The sequence below is a fragment of the Prunus avium genome, chromosome 8, assembly GCF_965620075.1.
Source record: "Prunus avium chromosome 8, drPruAviu1.hap1.1, whole genome shotgun sequence".
Taxonomy (NCBI): domain Eukaryota; kingdom Viridiplantae; phylum Streptophyta; class Magnoliopsida; order Rosales; family Rosaceae; genus Prunus; species Prunus avium.
This window is the reverse complement of record NC_142291.1, coordinates 4,551,499-4,576,212: the sequence shown is the minus strand read 5'-3', so window position 1 is coordinate 4,576,212 and position 24,714 is coordinate 4,551,499. Positions and strand designations below refer to the sequence as shown.

The 24,714-nt window shown below is 36.5% G+C and overlaps 2 protein-coding genes, 1 non-coding gene and 1 pseudogene across 4 annotated transcripts; 2 read left to right on the top strand and 2 right to left on the bottom strand.

Moving 5' to 3' along the window:
* The first annotated feature begins 241 nt into the window (after positions 1-241).
* Positions 242-6,984, top strand: LOC110750684 (protein LIKE COV 2). Its single transcript, XM_021951040.2, has 7 exons — positions 242-542; positions 1,461-1,513; positions 1,642-1,751; positions 2,823-2,990; positions 3,743-3,840; positions 4,578-4,704; positions 6,489-6,984. Exons 1-7 carry the CDS (start codon positions 441-443, stop codon positions 6,596-6,598), a joined length of 768 nt encoding a protein of 255 aa, XP_021806732.1. The 5' UTR covers positions 242-440; the 3' UTR covers positions 6,599-6,984.
* A 280-nt stretch (positions 6,985-7,264) lies between these two features.
* Positions 7,265-7,338, top strand: TRNAN-GUU (transfer RNA asparagine (anticodon GUU)). Its single transcript has one exon. It is a non-coding gene; the product is annotated as a tRNA-Asn (tRNA).
* Positions 7,339-9,377: 2,039 nt separating this feature from the next.
* LOC110750677 (disease resistance-like protein DSC1) lies at positions 9,378-13,871 on the bottom strand (annotated as a pseudogene). Its single transcript, XR_015826350.1, has 6 exons — positions 13,143-13,871; positions 12,068-13,025; positions 11,606-11,904; positions 10,612-11,508; positions 10,252-10,557; positions 9,378-10,112 (listed from the first exon to the last, which is right to left on the bottom strand). The product of XR_015826350.1 is annotated as a disease resistance-like protein DSC1 (transcript).
* A 917-nt stretch (positions 13,872-14,788) lies between these two features.
* COG0212 (NagB/RpiA/CoA transferase-like superfamily protein) lies at positions 14,789-18,239 on the bottom strand. Its single transcript, XM_021951028.2, has 6 exons — positions 17,461-18,239; positions 17,225-17,315; positions 16,346-16,572; positions 15,848-15,923; positions 15,465-15,590; positions 14,789-15,257 (listed from the first exon to the last, which is right to left on the bottom strand). Exons 1-6 carry the CDS (start codon positions 17,890-17,892, stop codon positions 15,109-15,111), a joined length of 1,101 nt encoding a protein of 366 aa, XP_021806720.1. The 5' UTR covers positions 17,893-18,239; the 3' UTR covers positions 14,789-15,108.
* Between the last annotated feature and the right edge of the window lie 6,475 nt (positions 18,240-24,714).

Below are 24,714 nucleotides of genomic sequence, written 5' to 3'. Positions count from 1 at the left end.
ATGTGTACATGAACATTGTGCCCTTTAGCACATCCTTTATTTGAGACTCATGTAAACATAAAACTCCTAGCATATCCTTTATTTGAGACCTTTTTTTTGGTCAAGTTATTTGAGACTTATGCGCACATCAACATTGTGTCTACGACTACGAAGAGAATAGTAGTGTAGTTGTGATTATTGCCTTTTTACCATTTGAGCTACACAGCCCCTCGCTCAGAAACAATTACAGTTAAATTTGTTAAACCGTCTTAGGTATAGAGGTTATCCCCGCAGCCAAACAGGGGGAGCAACTGTAGGGTCTTTACCAGGAGAGGACACAGAACAGAAGGCCTAGGAAGAGAGTCTGAGTCCAAACAAACTGCGATCTCTGTCTCCCCTTCTCCTCCGAGTCTCCCGCTCTGTTTACGTTGGTCTGTAACTGGAAGTAACTGCGAAGCCGAATGGCGGAAGCTAAAGAGTCCACGTCGAGTCCGCTGGCGCAAACCGACTCTGAAGATGTTCCCAAGTCTCCTCCAAGCTCCCCCAACTCCTCCACTCGCGAGGTCTGTCTGTCTATTACTCTCTCAACCCTCAACCTCTCTGTCACTTTAGAAAAATATCTTCCCAATTTGGAAATTTATGAAGTTTGGGGATTTAATTAGAGTGAGAAAAATTGATTGTGAATTTGAACAACCAAATGAGTTTATGTTTATGTATTTATGTTAGTGGAACTTGGCGGATCTCTTAATTGTTCTTCCTGTTTGTGGAGTTAATAGTTGAATGCTGAATTTTTCCTAATTAGCTTTTGGTGGCTCTAGAGCTATGAGATGCTTGGAGAAAGATAGAGAAATTAGGGGCTCTCTATAAAACATGGGTATAATTACTTGGGCAGCTCCCTTTGAGATTGTTATCATGGTAAAAGGTCACCATAAACAAGAATGGATGCCAATACACAAAGCTCATTTTGAGCTCTAAATAAACTAGAAATGATATAGTCTTTGAGCAATGGATCTGCAGACCACCTCAAAATATAAAGAAGTATTGCTAATTTCTCCATACTCGTTCCAAGCTTGAAGCACCGTTTGTGCAAATATCATATGTTCTGAGAACCGTTAAAGATAATAAACTAAAAACTAAAACCAAAATGTTAACAAATTATGGTGCAGAGTAGGTTTTGTATCAAGTGGTTTTGGGCACTTATGTTAGTCTTTTCCTGCATCAAGTCCTATTTGCAGTCATTATTTACTGAAATTCTCTCTCTCTCTCTCTCTCTCTCTCTCTCTCTCTCTCTCTCTCTCTCTCTCATGGACAAGTCATTCATGCTGTAGACATTAGCTACTGCAGAGCACTACCCTGTTGGTTCTGTTCATGCAAGAGTATTTGTTTTTATTGAGTTATTTTGTTTATTATTTGGCAATGCATATAGCTTACAAAACAATTCTTGTTCCTGCTGTACTGCTTTGACCCTTGAATTTCATCAGGCATGCTATGCAGTGCTCCAGAGTTGGGTCTCAAAGAAATTCATGACTGGATGGTAATGAGCATAATTTGGGTCTGATTGTTTTTTCTTGCATTTTTTTTCTCCTCTAGTTTTTTCATGATTTTATGATTCATATATCTCGTTTGATTGTAACAATGTTAGGTTGAATTGTAAAATTGCAGCATGGTTCTCTTTCCTGTTGCTGTTACATTCTTCATCACTTGGTGGTTTGTTCAGTTTGTTGATGGTTTCTTCAGTCCAATATATGCCAGGCTTGGGGTTAGCATATTTGGTATGACTCAAAAGCACCAAATTGATGTTTACTTTGGGTATGCAATGACTAATTCTTAATGAAGTTGAAAGTGATGTGTGCATTGCTGTGAAAAGTTCTGAAAAAATTCATAATAATAATCGCCAGTCCGGCTCTGAACAGGATGATTTGTCTTTCTTAAAGACAAGCGCATTGAGAAAACCTTTTACTCAGTTTCTTCAATTTTGATCCAATTTATTGACATGGTTGATTGTTTTAGGGTGTACAATGATCATTTTGAGCTTAGACTTGAGGTTTCTAGTCACAGATTGGTTAGTCGCTTTGATTTAAGCCCGAAATTTGATACTTCAAACCTAAAACTGAATCTCTACATGACCATTCTATACCTTAAATAGTCAACCTATCAATAAATGGGATCAGAGTTGAAGAAAATTGAGTATAAGTGAGGTTTTCTCAACGTGTTCCATCTTTAAGAAAGACAGGGCGTCTTACAAATAATTTCTGTAATAATCAACTGCCAATTATAATAAGAAATTTTCAAGCAAATGCTATAGAGGTGTTGGTACTTGAAGTAGTTTGCTACTTCGTACTTGCATATGTTTTTGCATGTCTTGAATTTCTAGTAATACTTTTGAACCAAAATAGAAAAGAAAAGAAGAAATTCTAGTAATACTATATGGATTGTACTTGAATAGATTTTTTGGAAGTATCCAAGTAGTTCAAGTTGCAATCACTATCCAAATTTGATATGGAGGGAGCTGGATAAACAAATATAAGTATGGGAGAACGAGGAAGAAAAGTAGACGAAGGTCATTGTGAATCACCAAACCTCCTCATTACCATATTTGGGGCAACAGTTTTAGTGGTGGCAAAGCATAGATTATTACTTCTTAATGTAGGGAAAATTTCTATAAAGAGGACTACCTTTAATCCTTTTGGTTATATTTGAAGTTTCAAACTGTTCTAAGCAGAAATCATATAATTAATTGTTCGTCAGTTTTGATCATGAGTGGTTAATTGCTAGATCTCTGAGCAGAAATCATATGTTTTTGTATGCTTCAACATTGAATACTTCTTTTTTTATTGTTGCAGGCCTAGGATTTGTTACATCCCTTGCCTTTATATTCTTAGTCGGTATATTTGCTTCATCATGGATGGGTGCAACAGTTTTCTGGATTGGGGAATGGTTCATAAAACGAATGCCCTTCATGAAGCACATATACTCTGCCTCCAAACAAATTAGCTCTGCAATCTCTCCAGGTAATTGCCGCTATTTCAATATCTAGGTTCATTTTTTTACCTCTTTGTAAACTGTTTGCATGGCTGCGTCCTTATTATCTTAGGGTTTATGTTTTCTCTTATCAAATCTGGGGCTATAAAGGAGCTAAGCCACTTGCGAGCATGTAGGTCTCACATGAGTTGAGGCTAGACCTGAGCTGAAATTTTTAACAAATGAATCAAGCCAAGCTTAGTTTCCGGCTTGTTGAAACAACGAGCCAAGCCCAGGAATTGGTTGGTTGGTTTATTAGGCTCACCAACCTATCTAAAATGTCTCTTGGCGTGATTTTAGTTTAGGTCAAGCCACTAGGAACGTATACCTTATAAGGCTCTTGGTAAATTCTGTTGTTTGATTTTGACTCACTTCGTATGTGGGCTTCCATTATGCTGTTAAGTTGAATAATGGCATGAATGTGAAATATAATTCCCCTATTTGAAGTAAACTACTGACCTGTATTGTTGCCATTGTAAACCAAAAGTTAAGTGATGAGCACACACATGCAATGGCCTTCCACTTTCAGGAAAATTGTTTTATTTTATACCATTTGGTGCTTCCTAGGTTGAATATTTCCTGTCCTGAGCTAGTGGAAGGTTGTGGTGCCTTGTCGCTTGTGAGTGGATGCTATGGTGCATGTTATAATTGGTTTGACATGGAATTCATTCAGTGTTTGTCTATTATTTTTCTCCATTTTAGATTTAGTAGTCAGAAATAATTCTCTTTCTCTTTGTGACAGACCAAAATACCACTGCATTTAAAGAGGTTGCAATTATCCGTCATCCTCGGCTTGGTGAATATGCATTTGGTTTTATCACATCATCTGTAACCCTTCAGGTATGTTTCAATATTCTATTTATTAAAATGTTTGGTTTGGATTTGGAAGAAGCAGATTTAGTTTGTATGTTAGATTGTTTTGTCCCAAGTTCTACCCTGCTGAGTTGTTTTCTGCTTAATTTTAGAATCAGATGATGGCTTATATTGTTTGTTAATGAATGGGTGAGAAATAACTATCATAACAGCTTTTACCTGATTCCCTCCAAAACCAGGTTCTCCCTCTAAAAGCAGTTTCTTGTGTACGGAGAAAAATGAAAGGTTTTTATTTTCCTCTAGTCAGTATTGCCACTTCCTAAGAAGTCCAAAAGTGGTTTCTCTGTTATTATTATTAATTTTTTTTAAAGCAAATGAAAGATTTTTAAGTTAATTAAATGTGATGAAGAATTGTTTATAGTTACAAGCAGCTATATAATTATTTAGTTGTAGGAAAATACTAAGGTTATCACCAAATTTTTACTTGAAATCTGAAAAGCAAGAATTAATGTTCATAATTCAATACTATTTACAACTATTACACTAACCTTTTAAAAAAAAATCTATATTGCAATACCCTCTACAAATTTATATGGAATTTAAGATTAACTATTTTTTTTTTTAATAATAATGGTTGTTTTCTGATGGTTTGCAGTAGAAAATATTAATGTTCTAATAGTTAGTGACGTTGGTTTAGTTTATATTGGATTTTCTTCTAATGACCGTGTACCTTTTGGATCTGATTATTGGTGGTTTGACTACAGAGGGATGATGGAGATGAGGAGTTGTGTAGTGTTTATGTCCCAACAAACCATCTATACATTGGCGATATTTTTCTTGTCAATTCTGAAGAGATCATACGGCCAAATTTGTCCGTGCGGGAAGGGATAGGTTTGTTTCCTCTTATGTGTGGATGCGCCATATATTATGTATATGTTTCAGTCATGGACGTGATCATTTTGCATACAATCTGTTTCACCTTTTAAGTTTTCTAAAAGTTATGGACAAAAAGAGAAAATGGGTCCCTAATATAATAGCTCCTGGAGATGCATGAGAACCTGTATACATTATAACCGGGGAAGCCTAAGTTTAACATTAATGGGCCAGTGCAACAGCTAATGGGGTTTATGCAAAAGTAAAACAAAAAGATTAATGGTTCTTCAGCAAAGAAATAAACAAATAAAGGTTGATGGATAAAGATTTATTGGCTATGATTTTCAGATGTTCTACAGGTTTAGCAGACGTGCTTTTAATTCTGGTAGTAAAGTGGGATACAGAATTAACCTAAACAGGAATAAAGTTGACAAAACTCATAGCTTTAGCTCAAGTGGCATTCTGTGGGACGGGCAACCCAGGTTTTAGATTCAAGTCTTGATGTAAGCGAAAGAAAGTCCTATTAGTTTTTGTGGAAAGAGTTCAAGTATGATTCCATAAAAACCCTTGTTTATGGAGCTCTCAGTTTCTTCAAATCCAAGGATGCTAAATCCTGGCTAGCTTTTGTCTGTCTCCTCCTTGTGATTGTGCACTAAGACTCTGGCTTCACCTTATTTTTGTTGGAGGCTTGGCAATGAAAACTGAGATTCTTAGTGGCTGTTAAATAAAGAACTAACTACCACTTATTTAATACCATTGAGGAAGACAATATTGTTCACTCGAAACTTTTTGTATAGACTAGTATGATACAAATATTATTTAACTTGTCATGTTTATACCATATGCATATGCATATATATAGACTAATACAAAATTGAACACTTCAAACACTTATTAGATTCTGATTTATGTTTCAAAAGGTTTGATATGTTTCTATGTTCGATGTTTTCTTTTTTATATTTCTGAAGTGTTCGCATTAACGGATTAGTTGAAATGCACCCTCAATTTTAAATCTTGATCCTTGGTGAACTATACAAAACTTAGATTGACAATTTAATGAAAACGCATGAATGCACTGATGCCTATCTACATAATTGACAGAGATTTCCCAAGTGGCATTAAGTATACTGAGAAAATAGCTTGGCTTTTATGGAATTAGGTCACTGAGGGACAACAAATCATAAGAAGTTTGATTGAAAGAGTTTTGAATTTTTACTGGGTTGTCAGTGTAAGTATTATGATGTATGAGTCTGTTTCCTCATATTTGGTGTTTCATCAAAAGTCAATTGTTCCATGGAAGTTCCTTGATGGCTCTCTCAGATAGAAATAGTTCTCTTTGTCGGTTAAGTGTTTAAAGAGGTAGATGTAAATTGCATAGTAAATCAGTTTAAGGTGTTGTATGCTAGAAAATAAACAAAAATAATCATTGCATTCTTGGTCCTTTATCCTTGATTTGATTCAGTGGAGGAAATTCGGTTTCAAGTATTTTGCTGTATATTAAACATGGCTTTGTATTTCAATGTGATTGAATGCTTTTTTACACAGATCCCATTACTTGGTGGATTATGTCTTTGCACAGCTTGACCATTATGCTTAACTTTGCATTTATTGAATCCTTTCACTTCTTCGGGCGAAAAACAAAATTAATTTTACTTGGCAGTTAACCACGGATGATTGCGATTAGTATTTTTTTTTCTTCCTAGTTTTGAAGAAATCTTCAAGACATTTTTGTTGAGTAGCACTTGTGGCAAATGGTTTATTATTGCATAATGGTTTGACAATTATTTCTCCCTGAAATGCAGAGATCATAATTTCAGTCGGTATGACGATGCCACAGGTGATATCTCCAATTGAAAGGATTCCTCCTCGTCAAAATGATAGGATACCGTTGAACAGAATGGTGTCCCTGTAAAAACAAATGATCTGGAGGGCTTATAGGGCAGGTGCTGACGCACACAATATGGTGTTTCTGATATGGATCCCAGTGGTTGTGCGTGATAAGATAGAATACCGCTAGACATGAGAAAAGCTAGAATACCGCGAGACCTGAGGAACTTTAAGTTCTTTGATTTTTGGCTGGGGTTTCCAATCGAATTTCGTTCTTGCCATTGTGTGTGTTATGTAGGTTACCTAATGTTGTATGTTTAGCACTCATTTTCAATGCTATGATGTATATCCAGAGTACTTTTTTTTTATTTCTTTGTTTTTTTTGTCTGTGTAAAGGAAATATACAACTGCTGAGCTGATTATATGTTTATTACTCTGTTAATGGAAGTGCCCTTCAAAGTTCCATCTAAATTACTCCGGTCTGGTTGACTTTACACTGAATTGATGCCATATCTTCTTCAGCTGGCAGTGTTTGATAGAAATAACTAAAACTATTTCTGGAGAAGCACCTACTAGGTGTTACTTCAAGAAGCACTTTCAAGTGCTTTGAATTGAAGCTTAGATTTTAAAAAAGATTTGGTAATAAAAGCGCCTTTACAAGCAAAAGCGCGTGTGATGGGCTTAGGCCCTATACGTGAAAAATAAGACGGGATTAATTCTTGTAAGAAACTTTGTGCGCAATTACCAATCAGCTGGAGTAGCTCAGCTGGTTAGAGCGTGTGGCTGTTAACCACAAGGTCGAAGGTTCAATCCCTTCCTCTAGCGATATGTTTTAATATTTTTTTCTTTTTTCTTAAAACAGTCTTTACTGCATTGTCTTTTGCTGTTTATTTTCCTCTTACTAGTTGAGCAATTTGGTGGCTGAACAAGCTGCTCTGCCGTTATTACTGAGGTTGCGTTGCGTCCAAACCTTCGGCATGTTTACTTACCATTACTTATAAACATGGTCTTAAATATCGGAGGTATCAGAAGTATCGGAAGTCAAAAAACACGGAAATATCGCAGGAAATATTGGGATATTATCGGTATCGGAAAAAATTGAATAAAAACCACGGAAATTGTAAGAAAAACTTGGAAATTTTTATTGAAACTTTGTAGGATGTTTATTTAGTCAATTATCTATTAGTTTATCACAAAAAATTGGAAGGAAATGCATTGCATGATGGATTTAATTGATTTAAGTTGATTATATAGCGAGCTGGCAAACACCGTAAGTGTAGAAATATGTAGTAATTAATGAAAGAAGATTAAACACACCATAATCATTTATATATAATGAATTACTACAATATTTTACACTTTATACATTGCATGGTAAGATACATGAGTGACTTAGTACCACATAGAGTTCCTATGAGGTTCAAAATTTTCACTATCTTCATCATCTCTATGTGTAGAGTAAGTATATTTTGAAGAGTAGTCATCAAATGATAAATCCCCAAAATAGTTTTCCATGTAATTGTTAACATGCCACCCATATGGATCCGAGATTGGTTGACGTTGTCCATAAGCAAAATCATTTGAAGATTGAGTCTCGGATTCTTTCCATGTGTCACTTGATTCCATCCCAACAAGAATGGGATATGAAGGGTAGGGAAATGGTTGGTTATGAGTATAACCATAGTTACTACTTCCTACTCCAACAGAGTCCGAAGTTATAGATAACGAGTCATCTTCTTGACTTGACAATGTCCCCTCGCCTCTTTCTCTACGAGTATAGTTCTTCCCTATGGCACCAATTCCTGGTCCTGCCCGCCTACTGCCATGGTAGGGTAAGTAAAAGCATGTGAGTGGTTGAATGGTAGGGTAAGTAATGTAAGTTGAAAAAACGTTGGTGAGTTTTATATTTTATCCATTTTGTAAACCAAGCCAGGAATCCAAAGCTAAGTTTTATATTTTATCCATTTTGTAAAAGCATGTGAGCATTCTGTCGGCTAGACATGCTTTGTTTATTAGCTCAATGAGCTACTTTTGTATTACTCTAGGAGACATGCTTTCCGTAGAGTACCCAAATCAGTTCAATGAGCTACTTCAGTTCTCTACATTTTTTGAGTTTCATATCGGGATATTATCGATAATATCTCGATATATTGACCAAATCATTCATAAAAGTGTTGAAAATATCTTTCCGATATTATCGGGATAATATCGGGATAATATCGATATATTGACGATAACTATATGGTTAGTTGTTAAAATATCGGACCCCCAAAAATCAGATATTATCGGGATAATATCGGGGATATTATCGATATTTAAGACCATGCTTATAAATAAACGTGCAGTTAATCTCTCTCTCAAACCCAATTTGATGTCACTTTGTAATCTATTTAGATGTTCGACATAGGTCTCAAAAGTCCTATTTATACCTTAAGGGCTTGTTTGGTCCCTAGTATTGGATTGGGTATGATTACTCTCTATATTTCAAGCATGTTAAAAGGAAGAAATGAAAAAAAAAAAATTGACCATGTTAAAAGTCGAAGATGGATTACTCATGAAGAAAAGTTATCTCATCGAATAAGCACAAAATGATAGGATAGTAACCACCTTATAACTTCTTGATCCTAATCCCCCAAAATGGAAAATCATTTATCTCTACCCTCATTTCCTCCTTCACCATATCTTAAATTTATGACTTATCTAATTCAATCCAATTCTGGGCACCAAACAAGCCCTATGGGATTGGGTTACATTGCAACTCGAAGTAGGAAACAAAACCCGACGAAAATATGCTAAAAACGGCAAACTTGGAGCAGTTGTCGAGCAAAAACTGACCGGTCGCCAAGGAGTGGGCGGCCGGTTGCCTAACAATGATAAGCCTCAGGAAAAATCTGACCGGTCGGTTGGATATGTCTGTCTAGTCGCCTGTCGACCTCTGCTTGTCCTTCCTCCAAGGAAATAATCAACCGGTCGCCCATAGTGGGCTGACCGGTGGGCTGCCTTGGTTTGCTACTGCTTCTTCTCCACTTCTCCATCCAAGTAGTGAGCCCATCTTCAACATCTTCCTCAACTTGTGGTTCCTCCGACATGACATAAAATTTGTCAGGATCATGGGCATACAACAGGGAGATACCATACCTTTTCACCTTCACTTTGGAATCGCTACCCAGTTGGTAGAATTCAAAACAGGCCTCAGTCACCTTATTATCTGCTTTCCATTCAACTTTGAAGGCATTGATATCATACCACACAAACACGTGATCTGAATTCAAATACCTCTCACAGCTTTGTATGCATTTGGTTATATACTCATACTCAGCGTACGAACTAGTACAATTTAATCCACCGCTTTCTTCACCAATATTATTGGTTTTGAAATTGGATTTGCATTCAAACCTCAAACTCCTCTTCACATTATAGTTGTCGAATGCGACAATAAGAGATAGAGCGAAACCCAGGAAACCTTTAAGAAACCAATTTGGAGGAAGCTTGATGTTTACTGAAGATCCCTCGTTTTCATAGTCGAACCAATTCGGAATTTCATTTCCGGGACATACAATGGCAAATGAACTTGAGACAGAATGACATAATTCACATTCCTGTACCATGGATGGATGCACCAAGCTTAATTTGTTAGAGAGTAGAGAAAACTAGTTATTCAATTTAACAACAGGAGAGAGAGAGAGAGAGAGAGAGAGAGAGAGAGAGAGAGAGAGAGAGAGAGAGACAGAGACATACACTGCCTGCCATTCTCATAATTCTATGCCGTGCATGCGCCATAATGTTTCTCCATGCATTCTGATCCAAGTTTGAGCAATCAGAAAATATAACTCTCTCCTTAATGAAGCGTTCAGGATATAATTTATCTCCATATCTAGCCCAACGTTGTGTGAGTCTTGAACTTGACACTGTCTTCAATGACGTGCAGCCGTGTGCTTCAAGACAAAATAAGGCCGGGAGCTCCGGTAAAGACTGAAGGCTCTTGCAATTGGTTAACCACAAATGAGACAGCCGAGAAGCTTGTTTGATGCTTGCAGGTATGCTCTCAATCATGCTTCCACATAGATTTAACTTTATCAATGAGCTTAAGCAAATGACGCGATCAGGTATTTCTAATATACCGCTGTAACTGAGGTCTAGGTCTTCTAAACAGCACAATCCGTCTGGGAAGGGAGGCAACTTTTGAAGTTTCAAACAGCCACCAAGTTGGAGAATCTTAAGACAGTTTAAAGTGTAGATGCTGTTTGGGACAAAAACAAGGTTTTTGCACCCAGAGAGCTGTAATGTCGTCAGACGGGATAGATTTCCGATCGAAGAGGGTAGCTTTTTAACTGCTGTTCTTGCCAAACTAAGAAAGTGCAGTTTTTTCGTAGGCTCCAAGATTTCTGGGAAGTATTCAAATGCAGTGCAATCAGTGAGACTAAGTCTCCTAAGACATTTCAACTTACAAATTGTCTCTGGGAGACTCACAAGCCTTTTGCAGTCTTCCAAGTTAATTCGAGTGAGACTAAAGAGGCGCTCGATTGATGAGGGCAATACCTCTATTGCTGATCCACTCAAATCTAACATTGTCATATTGGAGGGAAGCTCCGTAAAGTTGACAAGAGATGAGCAGCCTCGTAGAGTAAAATCACTGGAGCATTTTAGCTTACAACTGTTGCTTGGAAGGTTCTTAAGATGCTTACAATGTCCAATTTGAAGGACATCAAGTTTTTCGCTAGACCAAACTGATGAAGGCAATTCCTCTATTGCAGTCCAAGCTAACATTAAAGTTTCCATATTGCATGGCATATCCGGAAGATATTTGAGTTTCGTACAGAACCTAAGTTCAATAGAAGTAAGCTTGTCCATATATTGAAAATAACAAGGAATTTGAAACAAACTTGTACAGAACTGAAGATTTATACTCTCAATTTGGTGACTGTGAGAGAGATCAGGAACTTCAGTCAAATGCTCGGAAAAACTAAGATCGATCTCTTTCAAGTTCACAAGATTCTGTAACAAATTAAATAGAATTAATAGAAAGAAGTAATAATTTTCCAGACATGTGTATTTTTTTTAAAACAAGAATTAACAGAATAAGCATATATACCTGGCCATTCTCCCAGTTGCTCAACTTGGCTGTGGGGCATCCGAAGCTCAACAAGATTTTCTGGAGAAAACTTTGATGGCAAAGTTTTCAAAGGGTATCCGTCCCAGTGAAGATAACGAAGAGTATCGGGAAGATACTGAAGACCTTGAGAAAGGTATAATTTGCAGTACTTGTCATTGCTAGAATTATATATCTTTAGCAATCTTAGATTGTGCATCTTTTTGAAGGCTTTACGACTCAAGTGTAGCTCTTTAATCTCAGATATGTTAAAAGAATATGACTTGAACTTTTGCGGTTCCCTGACAACCAAGAGCAAAGTCTAAATGAGAATATAACATACAATGAAATTTGAATCACTGAAAAGTACATTTTTAGACATACGTGACCTGTTCATCATGTCTTCTCATAGAAAGTTCAAATTTTGTTCTCTTTTCAAAGAAAGTTTATGCAATTGGCTCTTACCATCTTATTTTCCAATACACGTTTTACATCCTCAGCAATCCACAACCTGCTGCGTTTTCCTGGATTTTCAATACATTGTTCACGAACAATTGCTTGACCCATTTCTTGTAGCAAATCATGCATCTCTAGGCAGTTACGTTCTGAAATTGATATGAGAGACATATCAATGAGAACTCTAATTCCTGTCTGAAAGCAACCATGAACATCTGACATTCTTTTTGCATATAAATCAACATCCATCCCTTTATAATGAAGGAACGAGGAACCCAAAATTTTAAGAGCTAATGGATTGCCGTCAGCATAATCTAAAACCACTTTCGACAACTCTGCATAATTTGTTGTAGTAGAGTTACCTTTGAAAGCATTCAAATGCAAGAGCTGAAGAGCCTCATCAAAACATAATCCCTTAATCTTATTTATCTTCTCATCATCAACCTTTTCCTTAAGTAGGCGCCTATCTCTAGCTGTAATAATAATTCTACTTCTGGGGCCAAACTGGTCCTGATCTCCAGCTAAAAGTTCTAGTTGGTTTAGATTTTTCACATCATCGAGGACAATGAGGACCTTTGTACGGGCAAGCCTCTCTCCAACAAAATTTGATCCCACAGATGGGGTCTCAATGTTTAGATTTTCTTCCTCTAATAACATACGAAGAAGTTTATTTCGCAACTGATTTAGTCCATGTCTTTCTGATTCCTCCCTTACATTTGCAAGAAAACAACAAGCCTCGAACTTAGAAGAGAGTCTGTTAAATACAGCACCGGCAAGGGTGGTCTTGCCAATACCAGGCATGCCCCAAATACCTACATAGCAAACATCTCGTGAATCAATGCACAATAACGATTCAATTTGCTCAATTTTTCTTTCAATTCTAACCAGGGCCTTTAAATCACATGACGATTTCCGATCCAATTTGGTTAAAATATCTTCCACAACTTTATCAACTAAAAGGTTCTCCCTTCTGTCAATATATGATTATGAAGGACAAACAATAATTAGTAAGTCTGCCATCTTGTATTAATAATAAATATAACGGTCACATGTGAAAATTAAGACAATTAACAGAGTTAATTACCAAGTTCCTTTCGAATTGTCAAACCCAGATAGATTGGCTGCTTTCGTCAAAGCATCCCTCCAATTGAGCACCTTGTCGATACTGTTCTTGAAACGTTCTTCAAGTTGAGCAAAGGCATCTGCATAACCCCCTGCTGTTTTCTTACATCTGATGGATCGATGCCGTCAAAGATCGGCATAACAATCTGTCCATATTTTTCCATGCATCCCAGTATATGCAAAAGCTCATTCCAACACCATGTGGAAGAAGCATAGTTCTTCGAGAAAATGATCACCAAAAGCTTTGATTTTTCAATTGCTTCAAGAAGGGCAGGTCCAATTTCGTCTCCTCTCTCAAGTTTATAATCTATGTAGGTCACAATTTTCTTCCGAACTAAAGCAGCATGAAGATGGCTGGTAAAGATATTGCGGGTGTCAACGCCACTGAAACTAAGAAACACATCGTACATTTCTTGAGGAGGGATAGCAGCAGCAGCCGAACAAGAAGCAGCCATATTCATGACCTACAAATCCACGCACATTGACAAACACATTATATATATTCAAAACAAGAAGAAGCACATTAACGAAAGCTAGCTTATAATGGCTTAATTATTATACTCGAAATAGAAATATCAGACCAAAAAATCTGCACACATTAACCATTTTTGTATAATAGAGATGAAACTAGCACTACATAAGGCAATAAGTCAGAGACATTACCAACTACGAGGTGGATATAAATCAGTGGGATCACCTCCAGATCAAGAAAGACGTTGCAGAGTGCAGACAGAGAGATTAATTGCCTTAATTCGGAAAATTTTCGATTAAGAGAGAAATAATACAACTAAGAAGGATTAAGATTTAAGATGCATGCATAGCAGCAATGAGGATCAAGAAAGGGAGTGCAGTTGACTTCATTATTAATATGCTTGATTTGATCCGAAGTAAAATACGTATCCAAACTTCTTTTCTTATGGTTAAATTTGATAAAATAATGCAGAAAGTAAAAAAGCTCCAGGAAATTCATGGCAGGTTCTTTGACTAATTGTTATCCGGGTACATGACCGACAAGCCACTGAATTGGCCTCCCATCACGCTTTTAATTTTTTGTTTAAGAAAAGGAAATGAGATGGGAGTGTAAACTAATGAATTCCATGCATTCTTGCAGCGTGAAGTCGTGTTCTATAATAAACTAAACTAAAATAAATGGAAGACTCAGACTCAAGCTGGAGTTCTCTTTTTTTTTTTCTTTACCAAAAGAAAAAAAACTGTAGTTTTGAACAAGTAGTCAAAACCCAATACAATATAAAGAACAACACAAAAGGAAAACACATAAAAAATAAATAAGAGTGATATCAGGCTTTTGTTAAAGTAGTACGAGTAACTTTAGTATGGTACAAATCCAGTGAAAATGATGTGCAGATGCATTCTGTTGCCCGTTCTCAGAGGTTTCTTATACAAGCATTCATGAAATCCGCTTTTCATGTCTACCGCACTTTTTACAAAATAAAATTCTAATTTTCGTATAGATCTATTTACGTTCAAAATTGAGCGGAGGTCGGAGCAATTAGAATTTAACAAGCTTGTAGGTTATTTTGAACATAAGCACAATATTAACTTTATAAACGAAGCGATCCAAACTCAAGATTTACACCCCCTGTCATAAATCATGGCTAATAAACACGGGAGTTTATTTTGGCACTTCAAATATCATGTATCACACTCATCTACCCTCTCACACAAGCATTCATAATCATTGTAACCTTTCCCGACAACAGTACCAAGCAAGCTACAAGAAAGCGAGTCATGGATATATTTATGTAGCTACATCTTTTTTTCCTTTCGTCTGTGCAATTCGTTATACACGTAAAAAGAGAGGAATGAACCTTTAGTGCAGAACAGAAATGGTCTATACATTGAATTTTTCTGTTCCTTCTTTCTTCTCTCTTGTTGCACCATTTAATTTTCTTTGAAGAACAAACAAGTTATCTCCCTCGTCTAGCTGTTGGAGGCAGTTTCTCAGATGGACCACATGGAAGCTTTTGTCCAGTCTCCTTCTCAATCCTTCTCTTGAGCTCTCTAAGTATTCTAATTTGCCCGAGCTTCTCAGGGGACAGTTTGTCCCAGTAAATCCCTGTACTCATAGAAAATTGGTATTAAGAATATCATCTAGTACTGCAAGACAGTACTCTGACTAGCCAATCCCATCATAAAATGGTACAAATTACAAATTAAAAATATCAAGGGAAGTTAGGATGTGTACTCAACTAACTCTTCAAGGAAAACTATTTTCCCAGAGAAAGGAAAAAGAAAATTAAGCAAATTGCGGAAGTTCACCAACCTTGAGGCTTTGGAATTGATGTGTTGGTAAATATGACCTGGGTTGGAGTGCATATGATGTCCACTGGTACATCATGGACTAACAGCTTCTCAATCGGAATATCATCTACCAATTGACTGTCATGCACTGCAAGAAATTTCGCATTTCACATATGATGTAAATAGAAAAAGTAACCAAAGTAATATTTGGAAGAAAAGGAAGAACCTAATTGAGGAACTAGAGACGACAGAACAAAATTTGAAACATGAAAAATAATATTCAAATGCAAACCTTTCATGTCCCCTGTCCAAAGGATGGAATACGCATGCAAACACATACAAATTAACTCCTCTTGAACCAGATAAAAGAAACACGACGATTAGCAGAAAAGAAACCACACTTACCCGTAGTGACAACTGGTGTTGAGTCATCAATGGCTCCCATGAATCGCAGCATCCCATATTCAAGTTCTGCAAATCCCTGCATCCCAACTTTATCATTAAACAAAAGACTTGACTAAGTTTTTCCCATTTCCTGAATATGTCAATGACTCAATAATGACACTACCCAAGACAAAATTTCAAATTGAACAAGCTTAAACTTCACATATAAAAACTGTCTCTTATTTGTACTCCATAAAATGAGTTAATGACATTTAAATACTAACCAAACTTTTTCCTAGGATTAGAGGTCTGAATCATTATTCATTTCACTTTTTTGATAACAAATCCTCATCCATTTAGTTAGAGTGATAAAGCAACCTGACATTACGTCCAGAACCAAAATGCTGTAAGAAAGTACGGCGAGGACAAACAAACAAGATGCCTGCAGTAATGAGTTGTAGTATGCGTTTCTAAGAAAGTATGACAAGGGTAAGCAAACACTTTCCATAGTATGATTACCTCACCCTTGCCAAGTCGAGCGCCTGTCCTTGGATCAACAGCAACTGAGCCGATGACAATAAGATCAACCTTGATTTTCTCGTCTAATCCAATCGCCCGCCCATACTTGGCGACCCCAACAGAGGTGCAAGCCTCTTTCATTGTACTAGGAGTCAACATATGGGATTCAAGAACGGAGAAAAACCCAGTCCTTAAACGGGGTTGCGGAGTTAACAACTTCTTCTCACCTGCACAAAATCAAGGGTCTTAAATTGGATTTAGAAGTGAAGAACAGTAGGCATTACTGGTTCCTGGTGCACATAGAAACAATTTTCAATTTTCATAAAGCATGTCTATCATATTGTGCTTATTCAAGCAGTTAACTTTCAATTGTTCCAAATGTACTTTTGGCTTATAAGATGCAAACATATGATTTTATCTACCACCGTTTCAACTTCCAAAACATTGTAAAATCCACATACGTATGATAGTCCATAAGCAAAATGGGGTATATGAATCATGGGTAAACCATACTATCAATCAACACAGATTTTAGGTAGAACCAAGTTTGCAAGTGGCCCAAATAGTCTGGTGCAAGAATATCATATATACATTTATAATATATTTTTCAAGTGAAACTACCTTTTAGAACTCCTCTTGTAAGTTGTATTGTATATATCTGGGTTGCAACCTCTTGGTGCCATCTTAATACATTTTCTTACTTATATTTATATGATTTCACGAAAATTAATATACAATTACTTCTTTTTTTTTTAACAAAGCAAACTTGGATTGCAAGGGGCTGAGCACACTGCATTCGTCAACTCGCTTAACTCACATTTCCATACAATTACTACATTAACCACATGAACACTTAGGAACGTAAGTACTTAAACTAACCAGAGAGTGTGAGAAACCTGACTTGCTTCTGAGGTGAATCTGGATTGACCTTCACGCAATTCCCGACCCGAAACACTTCCAACCCACCCAACTGCCCAAACTCACATTATTTATTTTCTTAATTAAAACCCACATTATTAAAATAAAGAAAAACAATTATCTTAATATTTCTCAGCAACCCAAAAAATAAAAAATAAAAACGAAGAAAATTTAAAAAAATTCCAAAGTCCTCTTACTTTTTCCGCAGCAGCTGCAGCGCCAACGAAGTTTGGGATGCGATGGTGAACAGGGCGCGGATTCTGGGCTATGTTCCGGGCCTCCATCATGTCCCAAATTCTCTTCCGGATCACCCATTTCCAAGCTTTCGGGTCTTCGGCAACCCCGCTTTGCTGGGTCTCAATCTTCGAAGTCTCAGCCATTTCTTCTCGAGCCTTGGCGTCAAGGCTAAGCCGCTCGGCTTCGTAAGCCGCCTCGTCGAAAGTGACGTTGTTTCGGGGTCCGCTGCTGCTGCCACTTCTCCGCATGAAGAGGAGTTTGCGAGAATTTGTTGGGATGGAGAGTGAAGAGAGAGAATGGCGGCATTTCTGGGTTTTATTCAGGAGGTTGGGTAGGGGTCCAAGTGTAAATGGGGTTAAGTTTCGGAGCAGGCTTGAATCCATTAACGGCATTTCTGGCAACTGTCTCTTTGCTTGAGCCTTATAACTTGGTTTTATCTAATTAACGTGATAATAAATTTGACCGAAAAGAAAATGATTTTAAAAAAATTGACAAAACGAAAATACATGATGATAAAAGGAATATCTTTTAGAATTATCAATACATATAAAGCTAAAAAACAGGAGTGGGCATCGTCCGAATTGATTCTGCTTCACCTCAAAATTGCGGCTGAATCAATTACCATCTAACTGTTTGATTTGGTTTGATTTTTCAACAAAAATTATGGAAAAAACCGAACTAAACCAAACCAATTTAAGAATGTTTGATTCGGCTGATTTGGGCCTAAGATCAGTTCTCTTTCCTTTTGTATTTGTTCGACATTGTTAGCCCCAATTACAAGAAAAAAAAATATCACAACATGGTCCATACTTTTGTCCTTTTGCAGAGTATCAAACCATCATGAAGCTCAACATGCCATAAAACTTCAAATTTCAATAATTAATATAGCTACAATTTAAATATTCATATGTAGTTATTACTTAATTAGAGTCCTACACATGTAAAATAAAATATAAATAAATAAACATACACGTAGACGTTTCAATTTGATTTAGGTTGGTTTACAAAAATTCAACAGTAGCGCTACGGGCACCAACTTGTATACCAACTTTTGGTTACCAACTGATGTGGCATATGACATGGATTGCCATGTCATGTGACACATCATCAATTTTAATTTAGTTAATTTTGTATTTTTTTATAAATATTTTCATTTAAATCATTAAGCAGTTTAACAATCCCTCCCCCGCCACAACAATATTACCTCAACACCATCGCCGCCGCACTATCATCCTTCAAACATCTATGGAGCCGATATGGCTTTTCTCTTTTGCTGGGTTACCCACGTCCTAGAAATTCCAAGTTGATTTGGGGAAATACTATGATGGAATGGAGAGGATGATATGGCATCACGGATTAATCTCAAATAGTACATAGTATTCAGTTCCATGGATATGCAACCAAGCAACAATATTTTTCCAGATTTGAAGGGAGGGAGGATATGCCCCGATTTGGGTCTAAAGACCTTAATTATTCCTTGATTGGATTCTCATAGTTAATGATCTTTTGAGTTTATAGCCATGGAGGATCAGATCTGAAATTTCAGATTCAGTTGTGCATTTTTTATGTTTATTTCATTTGTATATCTCTTTCTGTAATCGATAGTGTTTTACAGGCCAAAAGATACACAAATAATAACTAAACAAAGAAGAAGAAGCATAAACAATTTTATGAGTTGAATGAAATCAACTAAATTAAAATGGTGAGAATGAATTTTGTTTATTTAGAAGATGATAAAATTAAATAAAATTAAAAGAGATGATGTGGCACATGATATTTATATGCCACATCAGTTGGTATGTAAAAGTTGGTATACAAGTGGGTGCCTATAGTATTATTGAAAATTCAAAACTAAACCAAACCAAACCAAAACCATTAAAGTCTAGTTCAATTTTTAAACTGTTTGATTTTTTTTCTTTGTCAAAACCAAAACAAACCGAAGATTATAATTTGGATCGGTTGGTTTCATCAATTCAGTCGGATTGATGTCCACCCCTACTAGAAACCCTTGTATAAATAATTTATTTAAAATAAAATAAGAAAAGGTAGGAACTCATAGGGTTTTTTTTTTTTTTTTTTTCCAATCAAGGGAAATGAAAATTTTCATTACTGAATAAAAGCATACACTGCCATATGAGAAATTTTTCTCTATTGCAAACATCCACAATTAAGGTTACTTGTGGACAATAATTATGGGCGTTATATGAACATGAACAATGAGATTAAAAAGTGGGTTTAAAAAGGTTGCACATACAAACATGTAAAAGAAACCCAAATTTTAAACTCCCAAACTCGAAATAAGAAACTCATTGTTGGGTTCATTTTTACACATGATTTATCATGTTATTCACCCATTATTTTGAGTTAGTTCTTGACATTTTATAGCTTTTTTACTTCCTTTTTGTGTTTTCATAGGTTTTACCTTGATTAGAATGAAAATGAACTAAAAGTGCATTATTGGTTATAAATTCAGATTTTGTTCATTTTCGTAGGTCAACTTCTTGGTCTTGGATCAGCATGCTCCGATGCTCGGATGAGGTGAAGATCTTCATGAAACTTGTTCCAATGGATGTTGACTATAACATATCCAAATTTGAGCTCCATTGGACAAGTATAGCCTATCAAACTGATCCAACATGTTACCACAGCTCTGAAAATCTGTTTTGGGCCAATTTTACCTCCACTTGATGTCATCTTATTTCTACTTGTTATCATGCCATTTGGTAACAATAAATTACTTTAGTTAAGTGGGATTTTCTGAGACAAAGAGCATATTTGTGAAGACAAAAACACATCATGGCAAGGGGACAAGGAAGAGACAAAGGAGGGGACAAAGACAAAAGTGTGAGTTGGAAAGGAGGAGAGAGAGAGGAAAGCAAAAGATGAAAGGCAATCAGCCATTTGGGCAGAGGAATCAATCGGTTTTGCAGAATTCATTGGGGGCAAATTTTGAAGATTGGAGCTAGAGGAAGACAAGAGGTTTTTGGAGAGCAAGAGAGGGGAGAATGGCATAACAATTGGAGAGAACCTTGGGGAGCCTTGAGGCAAGGATCCAAGGGGTTGAAGATGCCATTCTCTTTCTCCTCTTTGTTCTTAGTTTCTTTCATTTGAATTATTTCTTGTATTTTCTTAGTTTCAATGTAACTTCTTATATTTATAGGACTTTGGTTGAAGCCCTAAACATGATTACACTTTTGTTTTGATGCTTTGAGTTTATGAATTTTTAGATGTTGTTGATGGATCCCATTCACTAATTGAATCTTATGATATGTGTTTGCTTCCTTTGATTGATCACCTTAGGTTGTATGCATGTAGCAAAAGTTGAGAAGTTGTGTAAGATACCCAAGAACATAATTTCTAATTAGCAACAAATGATTGAACTTGTTTAAGTGTGCATCATGTGAATTGGTTTCTTGACAACAATTGATGAATTCCTCTTCACTAAAATAATCTATCCTTGATGTATGTTTTTCTTTGATTGATCACCTTTGAAAGCATGCTTCTTGAGGTTGTTGGGATTATGTGTATCCTCATGTTTTCCTAAGCAACAAATGGATGAAGTAAGAATCATCCATGTGAATTGGTTTCTTAAATACCTAATGTAAACATCATACTATTAGGGTTCTTGTGATGTTCATATTCTCTTTGAACTTAATGGGTTTTTCTTGTAATTGAATCGAAGTACTAAGCACACCTAGATTTGGTTATAGGGAAGGCACAAGTATTGTAGCACTAACCCTGCACTTTACGTATATTAGAGAGAATCAATGCGTCTTGAGCCACTAATCCCGGTCTTGATTGCGAACATCTTCATTAATATGTTTAGAGTTCATTACTTGAGTATCCATGAACATTGGTAGAATTGTTTAGGGTGGATTCCGAAACCCTAGTGTTTGTTACATTTTACTTTCACTTTTGATTTTCATTCTTGTCATTCTTGTTAAACTTAGAGTTCATTTACATTCAAGCATTAGAAATAGGTCACTCAAATCAACTCCAAAACCCCCCCAATGTGTGTGTGTTTGTGTTGTTGGAAACGTTGTGTGTTTTCTTCATTGAATTCTGTTTATTTCCGTAACTGTTTTTGACTTTTGGTCCGCGTGGTGTTCTTTCATTTTCTGTTCTGAATCCAACCGTATAAAGAACGTGAAATTTGGACAAACGGTTGGAAAGTTATAGGTCAAAAACTGGACAGAGGTCGAAGCTGAAAAACAGAGAAACGAATCTGTCCAAATGGTGACAAAAGGGTGATAGAAAGTGCTGTTTGTGTTTTTCTTTGGTTTCTTGTTTTGTTTCTTTTCTTTTCGGCCGGGTAGGCCGATTGAAGGAGTTTTTGGTCCTTCTTCTTTTTTGAGTGCGGGGCGTGCCACCACCAAGCCCCGAATTTGGGCTTGAATGGAATGTGAGTAGATGGATGTGTTGCGTCCGAGATCTGACTTTAATCAAACGATTGTTCGGCCGAGCAAGGAACCTCCTCACGGCCTAGGTTCTTTCACTACCTCGGAGTCAAGGCTTTATGTGAGCAACCAAATGATGTGGAGTGGGTGGAGATGAAGATTGAAGGTGAAATGTAATGAAACGAAGAACACGTGCGTAAAGTAAAAGGTGCTTGAATTTAAATATAATTAAAAGACAAGTGCGAAAAGTAAAGTGCTTAAAAATAAATAATTTAAAGACGAGTGCGTAATTTAAAGTGCGTAAAATAAAGAATGTAAAGACGATTGCGTAATGTAAATTGCATAAATTAAATAATTGAAATGCGAGTGCGTAAAGTAAAGGGCGGAAAGTAAACTAGATTACGAAGAACAGTGAAGATAACATGAATTGAAATTATTGTAATTGAAATAGAATTGAAAAACAAGAACAAGAACATAAAGGCATAATTGAAATCTTCGGAAACTAGAGCGGAAAAAATAAGAACTAGGCTATGGCTACATTATGCTACTCCTAGGATAGAAATTGAAGAGAATGTAAAATGACAAGTTGTGTGTTGTGTCGGGGGTCCTTTCTCTCTTCCATAAGCTTGGTATTTATAGGGGCTTCGGTGCGTCTCAATTTGGTCGGTCGTCAATTGGCCTTCAAATCAATCATAATTGCTCCAGAATATCTTCAATCCCTTGTCTCATGCATGTGATTTAATATGAGTAATAATATTTGATTTGATTTTCCTTCCATCTTGAGCTCTCCCACAATAACTTCGGTTGACCATCAATATGGCATAATTCCTTCTATATTTGAATTGTAACCTATGAGAAAATCCTCCTACGGATTATCTCTCTCCTTATTTAAACATTGGCTGATTTCACGTATTCGGCCGCTTTTAGTCATTCGACCGTATCTACACTTTCGGCCGCATATAGGCTTTCGACCACTTTTATGCTCTTGGCCGTATTGATATGCTCGGCCAGATTAATGTATGCAGCCACATGTAGATTTTCTGCAACATGTAGATATTCGGCCACCTTTATGATTTTGGGCTTCTATCCGACCTTATTGATTAGGTCCACTGGTTGGGCTCAATGTTAATTTAATTGTCGGATATCGGGCCTGATGTTGCGTCGATACAGCTGCACCAAAATGGATTCAGTTGCATCCTCAACTTGTGATACTCGCAAGTGCACGAACCGTTGGTAGTTTAGCGTATGTAAGTGCGAGGTCGATTCCACAGGGATTGGTGATTGAATGATCCAATTTAGTTTCCCTACACAAAATAGAAACAAAAACAAAGAACATAAAACAAGGAAGAAAAAAATAAGTAACTCAAGCAAATAAGTTCCCAAGTTCAATTTAGATAACTGGATTGATTCTAGCTAAAGTATGATTAAGCCATGGTGTGTGGTCATAACCTTGTGTTCCTAATTCCCTAATTTGATCATTTGTTGTCTAACCTAAAATTAAGCATTAGGAACCCATTAAGCATAGAAGAACATTTTAAACAACCAAGTATGTATATAATCCTTGTTGTCGAATGTCCATACATACTCTTCCTATTCATAGTTCAATTCGAATTAAAGCATGGTGTATACTCTTAATTCAAACCAAGATAGCTAACATGCAAGCCTAAATGGTGATCAATCATTCAAACTAGCATATTAACTTATAAGCATAATGAATAAGAACAAAAACCATAATTGAAACTTGGAAACTAATTAAACTTGAATACTTAAGAAAGAATTTACATAACAAAGAAAAATAAATTACAACTACGAAAACATTAAGGAAATTAAGAGAACTTTGAGGAAGAGAAGAAAGTGTTGAGAACTTTGAGAGGGAGAAGAAAGTATTGAGAACTTGGAGGATTTTGGAAGAACATGTGTTTGAGAGCTTTGAGGATTTTGGAAAGGTTGAGACATGTGTTTGAGAGATTTGGAGACTTTTGGAAGAGAGGAGAGATGTGTTTGAGAAAGAGAAGGGAGGAGTGTTTGGGAACATTGAGAATTTGATGAAGGAAGGGGAGAAGTGTTTGGAGAGTGTTTGAGAATATGTAGGCTTTTTGGAGAAGAAAGGAAAGTGGTGTTTGGGAACTTTGTGGATTTTGGAAACTTGGAAAATTTGAGAACGTAGAGACGGGAGGAGAAAGTGTTTGAGAAGTTTGGAGAATGTTTATGAACTTGGAGAATTTGAGAACTTAGGGAAGGGAGAGAAGGGTGTTTGAGAAGTTTAGAGAATTTGATGAAGGAATGGGAGAAGTGTTTGAGAACATGGGGAATTTGGAAGAGAATGGGAATTGTGTTTGGGAACTTTGTGGATTTTGGAAGAGAGAGTGTTTGGAAAATTTAGTACAAAGAAAATTTAATAGAATGATCTTATTACAACAATTGAGAACTACAAAGGGAAACTAAGAGAATTTGAGGGAGAGAAGGGAAGGGAGCTCTAGAGAAGTGCTTGAGAGCTCCCCCCCTTGGGGTGTTATTACAAGCTTAGAGAACTTCCCTATTTATAGGCCTAGGGGAAGTGAAAATCAGAATTCAATAAGACTAATGCATACAACACTTGAATTATAAAATCTGAAATGGTTGATGCACTTGTATTAGAAAATCTGAAATGGGTGATGCACTTGTATTAGAAAATCTTGAATTGGTTGATGCACTTCACCACTAAATCCCACCAGCAGCCCTAGCTCATCTTCATGTCACCATGACCAAGCTTCCAACCAGAAATGATAGCTCATACCTAGCTCACCATGACCAAGCATCCAACCAGCACATGCTGAG

Excerpts from the sequence above, each read along its gene's own strand:
- LOC110750684 (XM_021951040.2), top strand. The coding sequence starts at position 441 with ATGGCGGAAGCTAAAGAGTCCACGTCGAGTCCGCTGGCGCAAACCGAC. Across the intron at positions 543-1,460 it reads CCAACTCCTCCACTCGCGAG|GCATGCTATGCAGTGCTCCA; the intron begins GTCTGTCTGTCT and ends GAATTTCATCAG. Across the intron at positions 1,752-2,822 it reads GCTTGGGGTTAGCATATTTG|GCCTAGGATTTGTTACATCC; the intron begins GTATGACTCAAA and ends TTATTGTTGCAG.
- COG0212 (XM_021951028.2), bottom strand. The coding sequence starts at position 17,892 with ATGCCGTTAATGGATTCAAGCCTGCTCCGAAACTTAACCCCATTTACA. Across the intron at positions 15,924-16,345 it reads CTCGACTTGGCAAGGGTGAG|GGATTTGCAGAACTTGAATA; the intron begins GTAATCATACTA and ends GTTGGGATGCAG. Across the intron at positions 15,591-15,847 it reads AACACCAGTTGTCACTACGG|TGCATGACAGTCAATTGGTA; the intron begins GTAAGTGTGGTT and ends AATTTCTTGCAG.